The 14,681-nt window shown below is 40.7% G+C and overlaps 1 protein-coding gene across 1 annotated transcript in view; it reads left to right on the forward strand.

The window, feature by feature from the left end:
- The window catches only part of LOC142104091 (mucin-5B-like), a 126,168-nt gene that overhangs the window by 107,735 nt on the left and 3,752 nt on the right, over positions 1-14,681 (forward strand). Inside the window, exons 25-27 of the mRNA XM_075188568.1 lie at positions 2,523-2,699; positions 4,680-4,871; positions 5,568-5,727. Coding sequence (XP_075044669.1) covers positions 2,523-2,699; positions 4,680-4,871; positions 5,568-5,727 — 529 coding nt within the window. The remainder of the gene's footprint in view (positions 1-2,522; positions 2,700-4,679; positions 4,872-5,567; positions 5,728-14,681) is intronic.

A 14,681-nucleotide genomic window follows, 5' to 3' on the forward strand; every position in this document is an offset into this window, starting at 1 on the left:
GAAGCAGGTGAATGGAGATACTGTGGTCTTTCTTCAGGAAAGTGCTGACTAGGAAACACTGCTCCTGTCATTGTTCCAATATTGTTCCTGTGCTTTCTATGTGGACCCGCAAAATGATCAGTCTCTCACATGGGGTGAAGAGTGAAGACACTTCAGCCACAATGTGACATTCCTGTGGCTGAAATAAATGGTTTGTTTAAATACGCATGTGTTATTTAAGCAATATCGTAAAGGTAGTTGGAATGGCTTAAGATCAACTCGAATGCAGCTACCTATGTGGTAGGTAAAATTTTCAGCCAGACAGTTTGCTGTAACCTTTGGCCAATTTTGAGTCACAATATTAATAATAGTGAGGAGGTCATTATAAAGAGACAATAATATACATGGCATAAATGCTGATGCACTAACAAAATAGCTCAAAAAATATATGATTTTATTAGTGCTTTACCATTATTAAGTTTTTGTGTGAAATCCAAAATCAAAGCATAAGTCTGGTTTGGCCAAAACCAACACCAAAAACCCAGGATGCTGTACCGTGCTCCATCTGTAAGTGATAGGTGCACTTTAGTTTAAATTCTGCAAATAAATATCTTGCATTTGATAGTTGATTGATGCAATTAGGTATATTGCTAATACTATAAAGACATTATAGGTTACAGTGCTAATTTGTTTGTATACTCTGTACATAAACATATAACACATCTTTCGCCTACACAGTAAAAGCGACCATTTTGTGGACTGACCTAATTAATGAAAAGTGCAGCCTATAAACTCACTAGGAGCCATTGATATTACAGTCATATTATCTCTGCTGCAGCAAACAGTGGTTGAAGTGGAAGTTTAGAAGTGGCGTCATGGAAAAGTCAAATTAATAGCCAGGTGTTCCCTAGGACCTCAAAAGCTTTAGGGACTTTGACTGTTGAAATTTGAGATGTTTTTAACACTGTAGTAAAATGCAAAGAATTAAATGATAATAGATAATTGATTATTAAAGTGTTTAAAATAATATAGAAATATTAATATAGCAAGTTCATTTAAAACAGATAATGTTAGAAAAAATACACAATTCAAGTTTTTCTCATGGTGTTGCATGGCACAAGATGTGTAGTAACTCCTTTTTGGTAACAAAAATGCAGTAATATTTATTTATAAATCTATTACTAAGTGCTGAATCAATCAGTGGAACAGAGGGTAAATTGTATCCAAAAGAGGAACAATGGACAGGAAATGAAAGACCATTTTCTGAGGGTCCTTCAAAGAATTAGTCCATACTTGACGACTTTCTCACGTCGGCATCCGTGAGCTGCCTGGGGGGAGGTGGGCATTTCGGTGGAGGGGGGGCTATGCAAATCACACCATTTTGGACCCGCCCAGTGAGGTTAAGCGTCATTTTACAGCTGGGGGCAGAGTCAGATGCCGTGATTTCATGAGAATTGCAGTGTTTTGGATTTAATTCTGCCCACTTCACTAGGAAGTCTGCCATACTCTCCGAGAGACCTACCCGGAATCTGGGAGTCTCTCGGACATTCCCGGAGAGTTGGCAAGTATGGATCGGTCTGAGTTAGTGGTTCTCTGGTTCATTTAAAGTCTCCTTCACTGAATATAATCAATAGAAGATATTACGACTGACTGAGAACAAAGCTGTTACTTACAGATAGTCAATCCACCCGTTTATACACAGCTGTAACTCAGCAGGAAGATATGTCATATATTAAGCATTTATTATCCTGTCTCAGAAGCCTGAGTGTGAACTTGGGGACAGCTGGCACACTAGAAATTCTTACAGTGTCATAAGTCAAAGTTCTTATGCTGTAGCTCACCCTGGCATGCGCACAAATCAACAGCAGATGCACATAGTTACGTTGATAAGAGAATTATAAAGACTATATGATAGGCAGGCACATTTGTAGGAAGCTGTTCCACTTAGCTTATTCTGTGACAGGACTGCAGGACTGTGTAATCAACTATAAATTACATGCATTTACATTAACAATTGAGGACGAGTCTGTGCAATTTTGGGTAGTAGTGGAGGAGAGGTCTTTCTAAGACTTTCTTGTGTGCACACAGATGCTACTCTGTTCAGCAGCATGATTGAACACTGTACCACCATGTTCAAATGCAAAATTACCCATGAAGTGCTGGACGGAGATCAGTTAAGTGCTGTGTGTTGTACCTTTAGCGAGATAAATTTTGACTAATCCTGTAAATATTGAAGTAGCGTTCAGGGGAAAGCTAGAATAAGTTGGATGATATGGTTATATGGCATTATGGCATATCATCGTATAACGGCCTACTTCGACCATTGAGTGTAAGTCATATTACTTGTGCAAAGTGAATTAGCTGTATTATTATGAATATTAGTACAAAATGACTACATTTTTGTGTATAGGTGCGCTACAACTACAGAAGTATTTCTGAATGTTTTCTATGTTAAAAAGACAAGTTTATTTATTCATTGAAGAACATTTATATATACAGTATAACAAGTTAACAGTCCTACTTTTTAACATTTTATTTTACAGGACACAACTATTGAATTAAGTGAAGGTCAGGCAGAGGAGACCAACATACATAACAAAACACACGAAGACAAATCTTACAGCATTGACATGGTGGGGCTTCACATTGTCTTCAAGAAAGATGACCTGACTGTAATGTATGATCAAAAAATGACAGCTACTGTCCAACTTTTAACTGAGGTGAGCATAAATGGTACACATACATTTTTCTATATAACATAAGGACACCTCCCACCTTGATAAGTACTATGAATTATGCTCTAGCTATTGTGGTTTAACAACCAGTAAATGACAAGCTCTTTATATCAGAACTGCTATTATGTAGTCTGGTAATTGGCCTTGGATCCTTTGGTGCACTAGGTCTAATGTCTCTCCTTGTTTTCACAAAATGACCCTACAAGGGATCTTGAGACACAGCAGTAGTAAGAGTATAGGTTGCTAACCTTAAAGAAGTTTTATCAAGAATGTGATAACCAATAAACAAGCAAAGCACCAGATCACAAGAACAATGTCTGAGGCATATTTGAGAACAGGCCAATATTATTGCAGGCAAATATCAAGTCAGGGACCAAACAAGATGGTGTTATAAATCTTTTGCTTCAAAAGGTAACCAATTGGTGAATGAACGGCTGGGCGAAAGCAAGAGGTTTAAATAAGCAGTTGATTCCTGTGATTGGCAACAGAAGGGACTTAGGTGTAATCAATGGTATAATTACTTTCCACAAAGGATCTCAGACAGACCTTAGTTGAATAGATAACAATAAATATATATATATACTCCATGTAAGTGCTCACACATTTCTAAAATTGCTGACTACCCACTATGAAGGTACCGCTTCAACCCAATTGATCTATAACTTTACAACAGGGTACAGATGCAAAATCCCATGGTAAAATGAGAATGTCAGAGGTTCTAAAAATATATCACTAAAAATTATAACATGAAGGATGAAATGTCCTTTCTATTTCAGAAGTTTACTTGTTCCTTTCTGTAAAGTAGCAATAAACTTAACAGCCCACTAATGGTCCGATCCTATAGAAATGTTGTTTTATGATCCGCTTTTGAGTCTCGAATACAGATGGTTTTTCCAGTTTTATATAGCAAAGAAATTAAAAAAAATTCAATATGGTGTAGAAATTAATGGCATATATAAAATGCATCTTCCACCATCCTTTTAAGGACTATGCTACAATGAACTTAATTTGGTTCCAACAAAACAAAACTGGAATCCCGTTCAGCCTTGTTAAACATATTGAGCAGCTTCCACTTTTGTATTTGTTAAACATATCCCAGATTTTGTTTGTGGGGAGTTTTTTTCATATTGCAATTTCTACTAATAAAAAGAAATCTTGACAAAGTTGGGTCTAGCTCCCAGTATGCCAAGGTGACTCCCACTTATTGTGTGACCAGCCCAGCCTGGCACAGCGTGGTGCTAGCTATGGACCTTGCCTGGGATCCCATTTTGCTTTGTTCCCCTGCATGTAAAGATACATGCTAATGATCATCTTTAGCGTGTATCTTTAGACCACGGCTCAAGCAGAAGATATTCCTGCTAACAGGTGCATCAGGAAGTATGATACACTTAAGTGTACGCACCCTTAATGCACTTCAGTTGCACTTGCACACTGATTCACCTCCACAGGGTTAGAGGACTACTGAACTTCAAATTCTATGTTGTTTTGTATGTTGTTTTGTTTATGTGCATGTACAGTAATACAAATGGACATTTTACTTACATCCAAATCTAAATTAGTCCCACAATGTGAAACCTGTTGAGAGGCTCCCTCTAAAGCTGTGTAAAGGAACCTGTATAAACAAGTCTCATAATCTAAGTGGAAAACATATCGAAATTGTAGAACTAACTCATTCTGGAATACAATATTCAAGAGTCTGTCCACTCTATGTAATTTTGTTGTGATATAGCAAGTTTCATTAGACTCTGTCATTCTTGAGAGTATAATAAATTTCAAGCCAATTAAGTCAATACATTGCATCAAGTGACTGGTTGGATTATTGGCGTCAACAATCTACTTTATTAGTATCCCTCTGTTGTCCTTGACCTAAATACTGCTAGTCTCTTTATTTTGCCAGTTGTAAGACGAGTAAGTAAATACTGTGATATTTGTGATATAAACCTTTTGGTGTCTTCTATTTATTAGGGGACAGTTTGTGGACTATGTGGGGATAATGACGGTCGATCTATGAATGACTTCACCTCTCCCTGGTCACAAGGGTGTGTCAGAGGAATAAGATCTGAGTCACCATGCCTTGGTCATGAGGAAAAATTGGTCTGGGCCCAGAAAAACTGTAACCTCATCAAGAGTGATGTTTTTGCTTCTTGTCATTCATCGGTAGAGTAAAAAAGCCACTTTTAATATATATAGCTATGGTGTTACCATGATATCTATACTTTACTTTGTTAGTCCTGAATAACATGTACACCAACAGCAACAAAAATATACATTTAAGTTTTTCTAAAATATTTCCCAGCTTATTACTAACATTGTGTGCACACAGAAATGTTACAATGTCCCAATAGATTGAAAATTAGCAGCACTCAGATTACTCTTATAATATAAATAATTGTAAATATATTTTTTTATAAAAAAATTAACTAAAGTCACAGATAAATGAAAATCATTTTCAGTTCTAATTAAACCAATTGACTTTAGCTTAATAAATACTAATGATTATTTGCATTTATCTATGACTTGACTGATTTTTTAAAAAAAACATTTTTACAATAATTTGAATTATTACAGTAATTTCTGTGCTAGCACTTTTTTCAATTTACTGTGCATCTCTGTGGTTTGGACTTGCAGAATCCCAAAGCAGCAGAAGTATTACTCTGTTTAGAGGTAAGGGCCAGATAGATATTTTATTCTGTTTTGTGACCTTGTCACAATAACATATCAAAGCTGTCAGTCTACCACCCACAGAATCCACCTTAGAATGCACTGTAGGCACATTGATATCACAAACATGCCATGTTGGATTCTGTGCTGCAGTCATATTGCTTGTCAAATGACCTCTTTATCTCTCTGCAGGTGGACCCTATTCCATTCTTTGAAACATGTGTTGCGGACTCGTGTAGTTGTAACATTGATCAATGGGACTGTGAGTGTATGTGTACCTCTATATCCGTATACGCCGCAGAATGCAGAAGACATAACATCTGTATAAAATGGAGAACCCCAAACATTTGTCGTAAGCTTGAATCCTTCATTTCATATCAACCTTTATCAATGATGTCAAAGTAATTAACAAAAACCATATATTACTAATATATATAGAACTAATCTAAGATTAGTGCCTGTACTTTTAGGAAGGAAAAAGTGTTGAACTTGTCGAAGTCAGCAAATTGGATAAAGTCATTTCAATTAAAATCGAGCAAACTTGGTTGTCTTTGTCTGAAAAGATGCGTACGGTACGCTACGGCATACAAGGGCACGCTACGGCGTGGAAGGGCGTATGCAGCTACTACACGTGGCAGCAACAGTATTTGGTCTTTTACCATACATTCGCACAAACACGCATACTTGTAAAATAGTACACATTAATGGTAGTTGCAACACATAGTCAGTTATGTCGAAATATAGTAGTATTTATGTGTTATAATATAAGTTATATGCACATTAGTGAAATATATGGAACAGGTTGAAGGAATCATATCATGTGTGGTATCATAATAAACCTCTTTGCATTTGCTACTGTGAAGGAATCGCAAAGTGCATACACAAGTTATGAATGATAGGGAATTATGAACTACTTAAGACTAAGGAATCTTGGCGGGAAGAGCAGAGCATACCCCCTGGAGAGATGACCCCCTCCTTTGGATTCTTTAGAATGAACTATCCAATGATTGACAACCCCTTGGACCTTCCTGAAACCTGGACCAATAGAAACAAGCTTTACCATCTTCATTGTATTACTGTATTTCTGTGTGCATATAAGCAGCAGCTTCACATCTAGTGTTCAGACATCTTGTCCCCAGACTTCAGGATTGAATGACTGCACACTGGATCCAGAGCGCCTGCGATAAGTAACGGCTGTACTTATTATTATTTCGCTTGAATTATTCTGCTACTTTTTGAGAATAAATCTTTGTGCTTTGGAAACACAAATCGAGGTTCGACAATCGTTATTGGTTAGCGACAATACGCACTTAACAATTTGGGGGCTTGTCAGCTTTGGAGGTTTCGTTGCCGATGATATGCAAGACCAACGGATTTCGGTTCCGCAACAAAGGGTGGAGACGCGTCATAAACGGGTAAGAACGCAATGTGTTCAAAACCTGAATTTTACTCTGTGTTGTGAAACTGAATGTCCGTTTTGCATTGTCTAGGGCACGCTAACTAGAACCTAGGGACAAAAGAGAAAACTGTTTCTTTTAACTGTCATTGTGCGTTTTAACTGTATTGCATTGCATAGCGTATGTGTATTTCCGGCTGTGCGTACGCAAACTTCCGGTAGATTTTCCACGTGGTTAAACAATCGTTTTGATAGTTATACATGCATAGTATAAATCACTTGTGAAAACCTCTGGGACATTATTACTATTGTTGGGAATTCTTTTATTTTCTGCGCAGAAAAGGTGTATGTCGTGTGATTTGTTGACTTTAAATACACTAAGGTTTTATCTATTGTAAAATAGAGTGTCAGTTGCTGTTTGACGAGGCAGGTGCCCAACTGGTGTACGGTATACAAGGCAGGTATACCGGGGCGCGGAAACTGAATACGTTTTCACGACGTGCACCCAAGGGTAATCGTATCGCTTACAGATTAGCTTTAAGCGTTGCGATTGCACCGCACGGCAAGGAAAGCCGTGAGTGTGACTTGGGAGTAACGGGGAGGAATTACGTTGGTAAGGCTGGTAATTGACTTTACCGGATGCTGCCAAGCGTAAGAAACTCAACAGATTTTGTTGGAGAGTCAGGGGTGATCAGGGAGCTGATAACCCTTTAGTCTGCATTTAAATTTCTGTATTAGGGGTCCTTGTTTAATACGAGAGGAAGCGAGTGGACGCGGCTTGTAGCAAATACGTCCAAAGGCCGGTAAAATATCTCTAGCGGTAGTGTTGAAAATTAGTGGCTGAATATTGTGATAGTTCTGGGACCCTATTGTTCAATATGGGTGCTAAGCAAACGCTAGAGAAGGCCAAGGTACTGCCTAAGGAAGGTCCTATTGGTTCAGCGAGATTTCTCATGTGTAAGAAATATGGTGCATACGCAACTGCGTATTGCGACACGTGAGTCAAGATGACCAAAGATTGTGATAGGCCTTTCCCAACAATAGGGAGTTTTAATGCAGAGGTACTAAATACTGTAAAAGATAAAGTATGGTTGATTAAGTCAACGGAAGTGAGAAATAGACATAATGATTGTTTAAAATTGTGGCAAATGGAAGGTAACACGTGGCAGAGCAGCGCGGAAGTAGGCGTGTCGAAATACACGCTAACGGTGGAAGTAGTCGTTGAGAAGCGTGGCGAACTCAGCGCAAGCGCGCCCCCACCACCTTATGTGGCGGGAGGGGTAAGTACAGCCGTTATTAAAACTGAAAAAAGAAAAATTGCTAAGTTATATCCTGTTTTAAGTCAGTTCAAAACAAATGTATCAGAAGATGAAGATGAACCCACTGTGATTTCAGCCATTGCTCATGCTGTTAATATGCTAGAGGTTCAGCGTAAGTATGGGAAAGGAGCAATGGCTGAGATAGGTGAGAGTAGTGTGATCACTAGGAGTGATAGCGTTCTAAATATTGAAACAGCAGATCCGGTAGTGACTTCTGAAACCAGTGAACCAGTGGGTGCGTACCCAGTCCGCACAATATCAGTTCCCAATGGGAAACCGGATAAGGATGGTGTAGTTCCTTTAAGAAATGTTACAATGCATTGTCCTTGGACTAGATCAGAGTTATGTTCCATTATGACTGAATTCCCAGATCCTAGAAAAGAGTTGGCAAAATGTCAGAAATTTGTTAAAGACTTAGGAAATGCACACGAACCAACCAATAAGGATTGGCGTGTAGTGTTGAGGGCGTGTCTTCCTCCCCATACTGACATACAAAAATTTATTAGAGATTGTTTGTTGGACGAAGATGACACCTTGACTGATGAGATTAACCAAGAAAATATAGAACAAATTGTCAAACACTTAGCCATCTATTTTCCAGTAGTAGTAAATTGGAGTAAGATTTTCACCATAAAACAAAAAGATAGTGAAACTGCAGCAGACTATTTTGGTAGAGCTCTTGCATCAATGGCACAGTTTACTGGGGTATCAGATATAAGGGAGAACCCACATCATAGGGAAGTAGCGGTAACAGTACTGATGGATGGTTTAAAGGAAAATCTAAAAACAAGAGTACAAACCTCAACCCCTGGTTGGAGGGGTAACACGGTAGATTCTCTTAGAGAAATTGCTGTGGAACATGACAAAAATATTTTTAGAAAAAGGGAAGAAAAGAGTGACAAGTTGATGACGGTGAGTATACAGGCATTAGAGGGAATACATACACGACCATCAGCATATAACCCACATAACAGGAAACGCAGAATGTTGAGATGTTATAATTGCAAAGAAGAAGGACATATGAGAAAAGATTGTACAAAGGGAAGGTATAATCCTAATGAAGGGTCACATAGATATCCTCCAAGGAGGGATTCACATAGACTAGAAGACTCACACCTGCCTGCGCATGTTACAGCAGCAAATGCTGCGCAGGAAAGCAATAGTCAGCGCTAGGGGTCAGGTCATACCTGTAGTCTACAGCCAGTGAGGTTAACTGAGAGTCAGGGAGAAGAACCAACAATGATAGTTGACATAGCTGGTAGGAAACAAATTTTTCTTGTAGATACAAGGGTGGCCCGATCTGTAATAACCTCTCCTTTCAATCTACAGGTGACCAGTAAAACTATTCCAGCTATGGGGGTAACGGGAAGAGTGTTACATTATCCTCTAACTAAACCTGCTGAAGTTACTATCGGGCCCCTGCATACCAAGCATTCGTTTCTCTTGGCTGCGGCGGCTCCTACTAACTTGCTAGGGAGAGACTTGTTATGTAAAATGGGATGTGTCATATACTGTACTTCAGATGGTGTGTTCCTAGATATACCCGAGAAGGTCGCTCATGAGGTACAGGACATATTGGACACCCCTCAAAGGTTAATGTTACACTCTACTGTTATAGAACACAGTCCATCTCAAGTAAAGGGGATGTTGCTGGAAATACCAGGTTCACTATGGACCAAAGATGGACAGGACACTGGACTGATGGCAAATGTAGCCCCTGTCATGGTCAATCTAAAAAGTGGTAGGATAGCTCCAAAAATCCCACAGTATCCATTAAAACCGGAGGTGGAACTAGGGGTATATCCTGTTATTGAAAGGCTGTTACAACAAGGGATTTTAATTCGTACAGCCAGTACAGCAAATAGTCCCATATTCCCTGTGAAGAAGAGCAGGGGGAGGGGCTATAGATTAGTCCAGGACTTAAGGGGAATTAACAAAGTTGTTGAGAGCCAATTCCCTGTAGTGCCGAATCCAGCTGTCATCCTCATGCAGATTCCACCGTCTGCTAGTCACTTTACTGTCATTGATCTATGTTCTGCTTTCTTCTCAGTCCCCCTTCACCCTGACTGCCAATACCTTTTTGCATTCTCCTACCGGGGAGTGCAATACACATGGACCAGACTACCCCAGGGGTTCATTGACAGCCCCAGTATTTTCTCCCATGCCTTACATGACTATTTGCAATCCTTTCAACCCCACAATGGGTCTGTTCTAATTCAATATGTGGACGATTTGTTGCTGTGCTCTGATTCTTTTATGTCATGTTTACATGATACTAAATTGTTGTTGCTTCATCTTTCACAAACAGAGCACAAGGTGGCAAAGGATAAATTACAGCCATGTCAGACTAAGGTCAAATACTTAGGACACTGCCTCACTAAGGGGCTAAGACACCTGACAACCGACAGGATTGAGGCCATATAACACATGACTCTGCCGCAGAGCCAGAAGCAGATTCGTACTTTCCTGGGGATGTGTGGATACTGTAGTTCCTGGATCCCAGGTTTTTCTATTCTGGCATTACCATTGCAGAAGCTAGTCTCTTCGTCAAAACCAGAACGTGTTGTACACACCGAAGAGTCAGAGCAAGCGTTCTTTAATCTTAAAGATAGTCTGACTAGAGCACCTGCATTGGGAATACCTGATAATGAAAAGCCTTTTGAGCTATACTGTACGGAAGCTGATGGTTGTGCAGCAGGTGTCCTCACACAGAAACATGGTGACGTTAGCAGACCGGTAGCATACTACAGTGCACAATTGGACACTGTGGCAAGATCACTCCCAACATGTCTCAGAAGTGTAGCAGCAACTGCTCTTCTGGTAAGTAAGAGTGAGGACGTAGTATTAGGACATAATTCAACTGTCTATACACCCCATGCTGTATCAGCTCTGTTAAATTCAGCCCAAACCAGACATGTTTCTTCAGCTAGATTCACAAAGTGGGAACTAGCCCTGATGGCACCCTCAAACATCACCATCAAACGATGTAGCACCTTAAATCCAGCTACATACCTTCCATATGTGTCTCTAGAGACACAAAGGGTGGGAGGTGAGGAGACCCTGGTTTATGATGAGTTAGGCAAGAATACTGACACGCATGACTGTATGGAACATCTGAATCAGACCTTAACTGCAAGGCCCGACATACGTGACACCCCCTTAGAAAATGTAGATTTTACGTTTTATACAGAAGGGAGTTGTCATAGACAGACAGAGACGGGAGAGCTATGTACTGGTTACGCTGTTGTAGACGATCAGGATGTGGTAGAAGCTGAACCCCTTGGTCCACCTCACTCAGCCCAGGTGGCGGAACTAGTAGCACTAAGGAGAGCGTGTGGCAGAGGGTAAATCAGCCAATATATATACTGACTCTAGGTACGCCTTCGGGGTAGTGCACGATTTTGGGGCCCTTTGGCATCTTAGAAACTTTACGACGGCAGCAGGTATGCCAGTGGCACACTCACAACACATAAAAGGACTTCTGACAGCAATACAGTTACCCAGAACAGTAGCCGTCATAAAGTGCAAAGCCCATACCTTTGAAAAAGACCCAGTGTCATTGGGCAACAACAGGGCAGACGAAGCTGCTAAATGGGCAGCAGGGCAACCTATGACTGTATCGACCGAGACTATGATGGTTTTTCAGACATTAGACATGCAGAAACTAATTGAAATGCAAGATTTGTGTTCCCTGCAGGAAAAGGCGGTCTGGAAGGCGAAGGGATGTGGTCAAGAGTCCTCAGGACTCTGGAGGGATGGACAAGGTAAGCCTGTAGCTCCCCGAATGTACTATCCAAGCCTGGCTGAAGCAGCACACGGCCTGACTCACCTGGGTAAAGAAGGTATGTGCAAACTGGTGAGAGCATACTGGTGTGCTCCTGGATTTTCCTCTCAGGCTGGTAAGAAGGCAATGTCATGTCTTACTTGTTTGAGGAAAAATATCAGGAAAACTATTCCAACTGAGCCATCCCACATCCCTCCTACAGACGGACCTTTTCAGGTAATACAAATTGACTATATCCAATTACCACCGTGCAGGAATCTAAAGTATGTGTTAGTGTGTATTGATGTGTTTTCCGGTTGGGTAGAAGCATATCCGGCAGCCACTAAACCTGCTGTGTTCACTGCAAAGAAAATTGTACAAGATTTTGTATGTAGGTTCGGTATCCCTAGAATCATTGAAAGTGATAGGGGTACCCACTTTACTGGTGATATCTTCCAAAATATGTGTAAACTCATGGGAATCGGTAGCAGACTTCACACCCCTTACCGACCACAAGCCAGTGGTAAGGTGGAGAGAGTAAATGGTACTATAAAGAACAAGCTTGGTAAGGTAATGGCTGAAACTGGGTTGGCATGGCCTGAGGCTTTGCCATTGGTCCTCCATAGCATTCGGACCACTCCTAGACCTCCTCTTAATCTGTCCCCCTTTGAGATACTGTTCGGACGACAACCTCATTTGATCGTGAGTCCACAAGACGACTTGAATTGTAATAATGAAGTGACTGTACAATATCTTATAAGAATGAGTAGACAGCTAAAGCAACAACAACAAAAACTAAAAATGCTGTCACCTGGTATGCCAGAAACGAACTGTCATGATGTTGAACCTGGAGACTATGTTATGATCTGCAATTTCTTACGTTCAGGTTGTTTAACAGACCATTGGGAAGGCCCGTACCAAGTGCTGCTGACCAGTACTACATCACTGAAGGTTGCAGAGAGAGACACTTGGGTCCATTCCACCCACTGCAGGAGAGTCCATAATCCGGAGAAAGTGCAAGATAAAACTGAGACCGACGACATAGATCTGTCACTTGTGAGTCTGTTCCGGGAGACCTAAAGCCTGCAGTCGAGACACCTGAACCAGAGACGTTGCCCCAGAAATGGAGTGGCGGTTTTTGTTTTTCTTTTGTTCCAGGATTTTCCTTGTTTTTACTCTTTCTAGGACATTCTATTTTTGTGAAGGATGATGGAGGACGGAGGAGAGTTCTGGTAGTGATACGGATGAGATCGAGGAAGAAGAAAAGTTATTAGAATACTCAGAGCAGCCCATTATCAAGCTTGGTACGGGGGTGATGAAAAGGTCTGCTAGCTCAGGAACACGGAGGCAGTGTGAGGGGCTATTGTCTGATGAGTATTGTATCTGCAAGTTTTGTGACTCCCTAGTTGAAGAGAGATGCATCCAACGATGTCAGTCCCCCAGTACTCTGAATATAGGCGGGCATCCTTTGGAGGATTATCACTCCCTGGTGGGTAAGGTGCTAAACCAAACCGAGTGTTGGGTGTGCTCTCACGTGCCGCAAGGGCAGCATAATATAGGACTAGTGCCATGCCCTCTAAACATATCCAAAGTACTCGAATTGAGGGGTGGGATGCCCATAGACGGGAGGTACAATAACACTAGGTCCCCTAGTCTGACGCTTCGACAATACTCCATAGACAGATCTTTGCTGTGCCTAAATATCTCTCATGCAAAATGTCTGGAGAATTGGGAAGCTGACCCATCAGATTCGTCAATGGCTCGCCACACTCATTTTAGAGGGAGACTCACAAGGTCACCAATAGGCAGGAATGTTGATGGAAGTCACAAACTAGGGCGTATAACCAAACATAAGAAAGTAGCCATTGGAAAAGTCTCTATAGATAATTGTAAGAATGTCATTCATGCCGACACGTGTCTGGAGCAAATGGAGACACTAGGCATGGGTAATTTTATCAAAACTCTGTGTGATATAATTAATGGGCATATTGTTCCTTATGTTCTCCCTGATGATGTGTATTTTGTTTGTGGAAGGAAAGCTTATTCCTGGGTGACTCCGAGTTCCAAGGGCTTGTGTTTCTTAGCTAAACTGGTTCCTGAAATCATGACTATTACTCATAAAGAAATGGTTGGTATTCATCACCACCATACATACATTCACAGTATGAACACCGTGGCAAGAGAAATATGATTCCTGGTGAGGAACCCATAGCTACAAAATTGATTAGTGAAACTGCTGGTTTTCAAGTTATGGTAGCCCTAGATCTCACCAGGACCGCTCGGGGAACATTAAACTTTAAATATATCCAAGACCTAGCTAAATTAATAGATAATATCACCGAGATGTATGATGACACTTTCAGGTATACTGGAAGGGAGCTACAAGCGTACAAGAAGGAGTTGGTGCAACACAGACTGGTACTAAATTATCTCACCTCTATTACTGGTGGGTACTGTGTGACACTGGCCACCCAGTTCGGTGTCAAATGTTGCACGTACATCACCAATAATACGGATGACCCTAAAGAGGTTATAGACCGGAAGATGGATGAAATTTTGCAACTAAAATGGGAATTCCGAAAGAACCATAATTCTTCGTTATATGAGGTCGGGGAAAAGGTGGCAGGTTGGTTCTCGTGGTTGAACCCTGTGTAATGGTTCTCTGGTCTGGGGGAGTGGGTACAGGAAATGGTTGCTAGTGTAGGTAAGCTCCTTCTCCTTATACTGGGTGTCATCTTAGCGATTGGTTTATGTGTCAAATGTGTTCCTACTGTGTTGAAATGTGGAAAATGGTCTCCTAGGAGTAACACTGAGAAAGAGACTGAAAG

This window comes from Mixophyes fleayi, chromosome 10 (assembly GCF_038048845.1).
Source record: "Mixophyes fleayi isolate aMixFle1 chromosome 10, aMixFle1.hap1, whole genome shotgun sequence".
Taxonomy (NCBI): Eukaryota; Metazoa; Chordata; class Amphibia; order Anura; family Limnodynastidae; genus Mixophyes; species Mixophyes fleayi.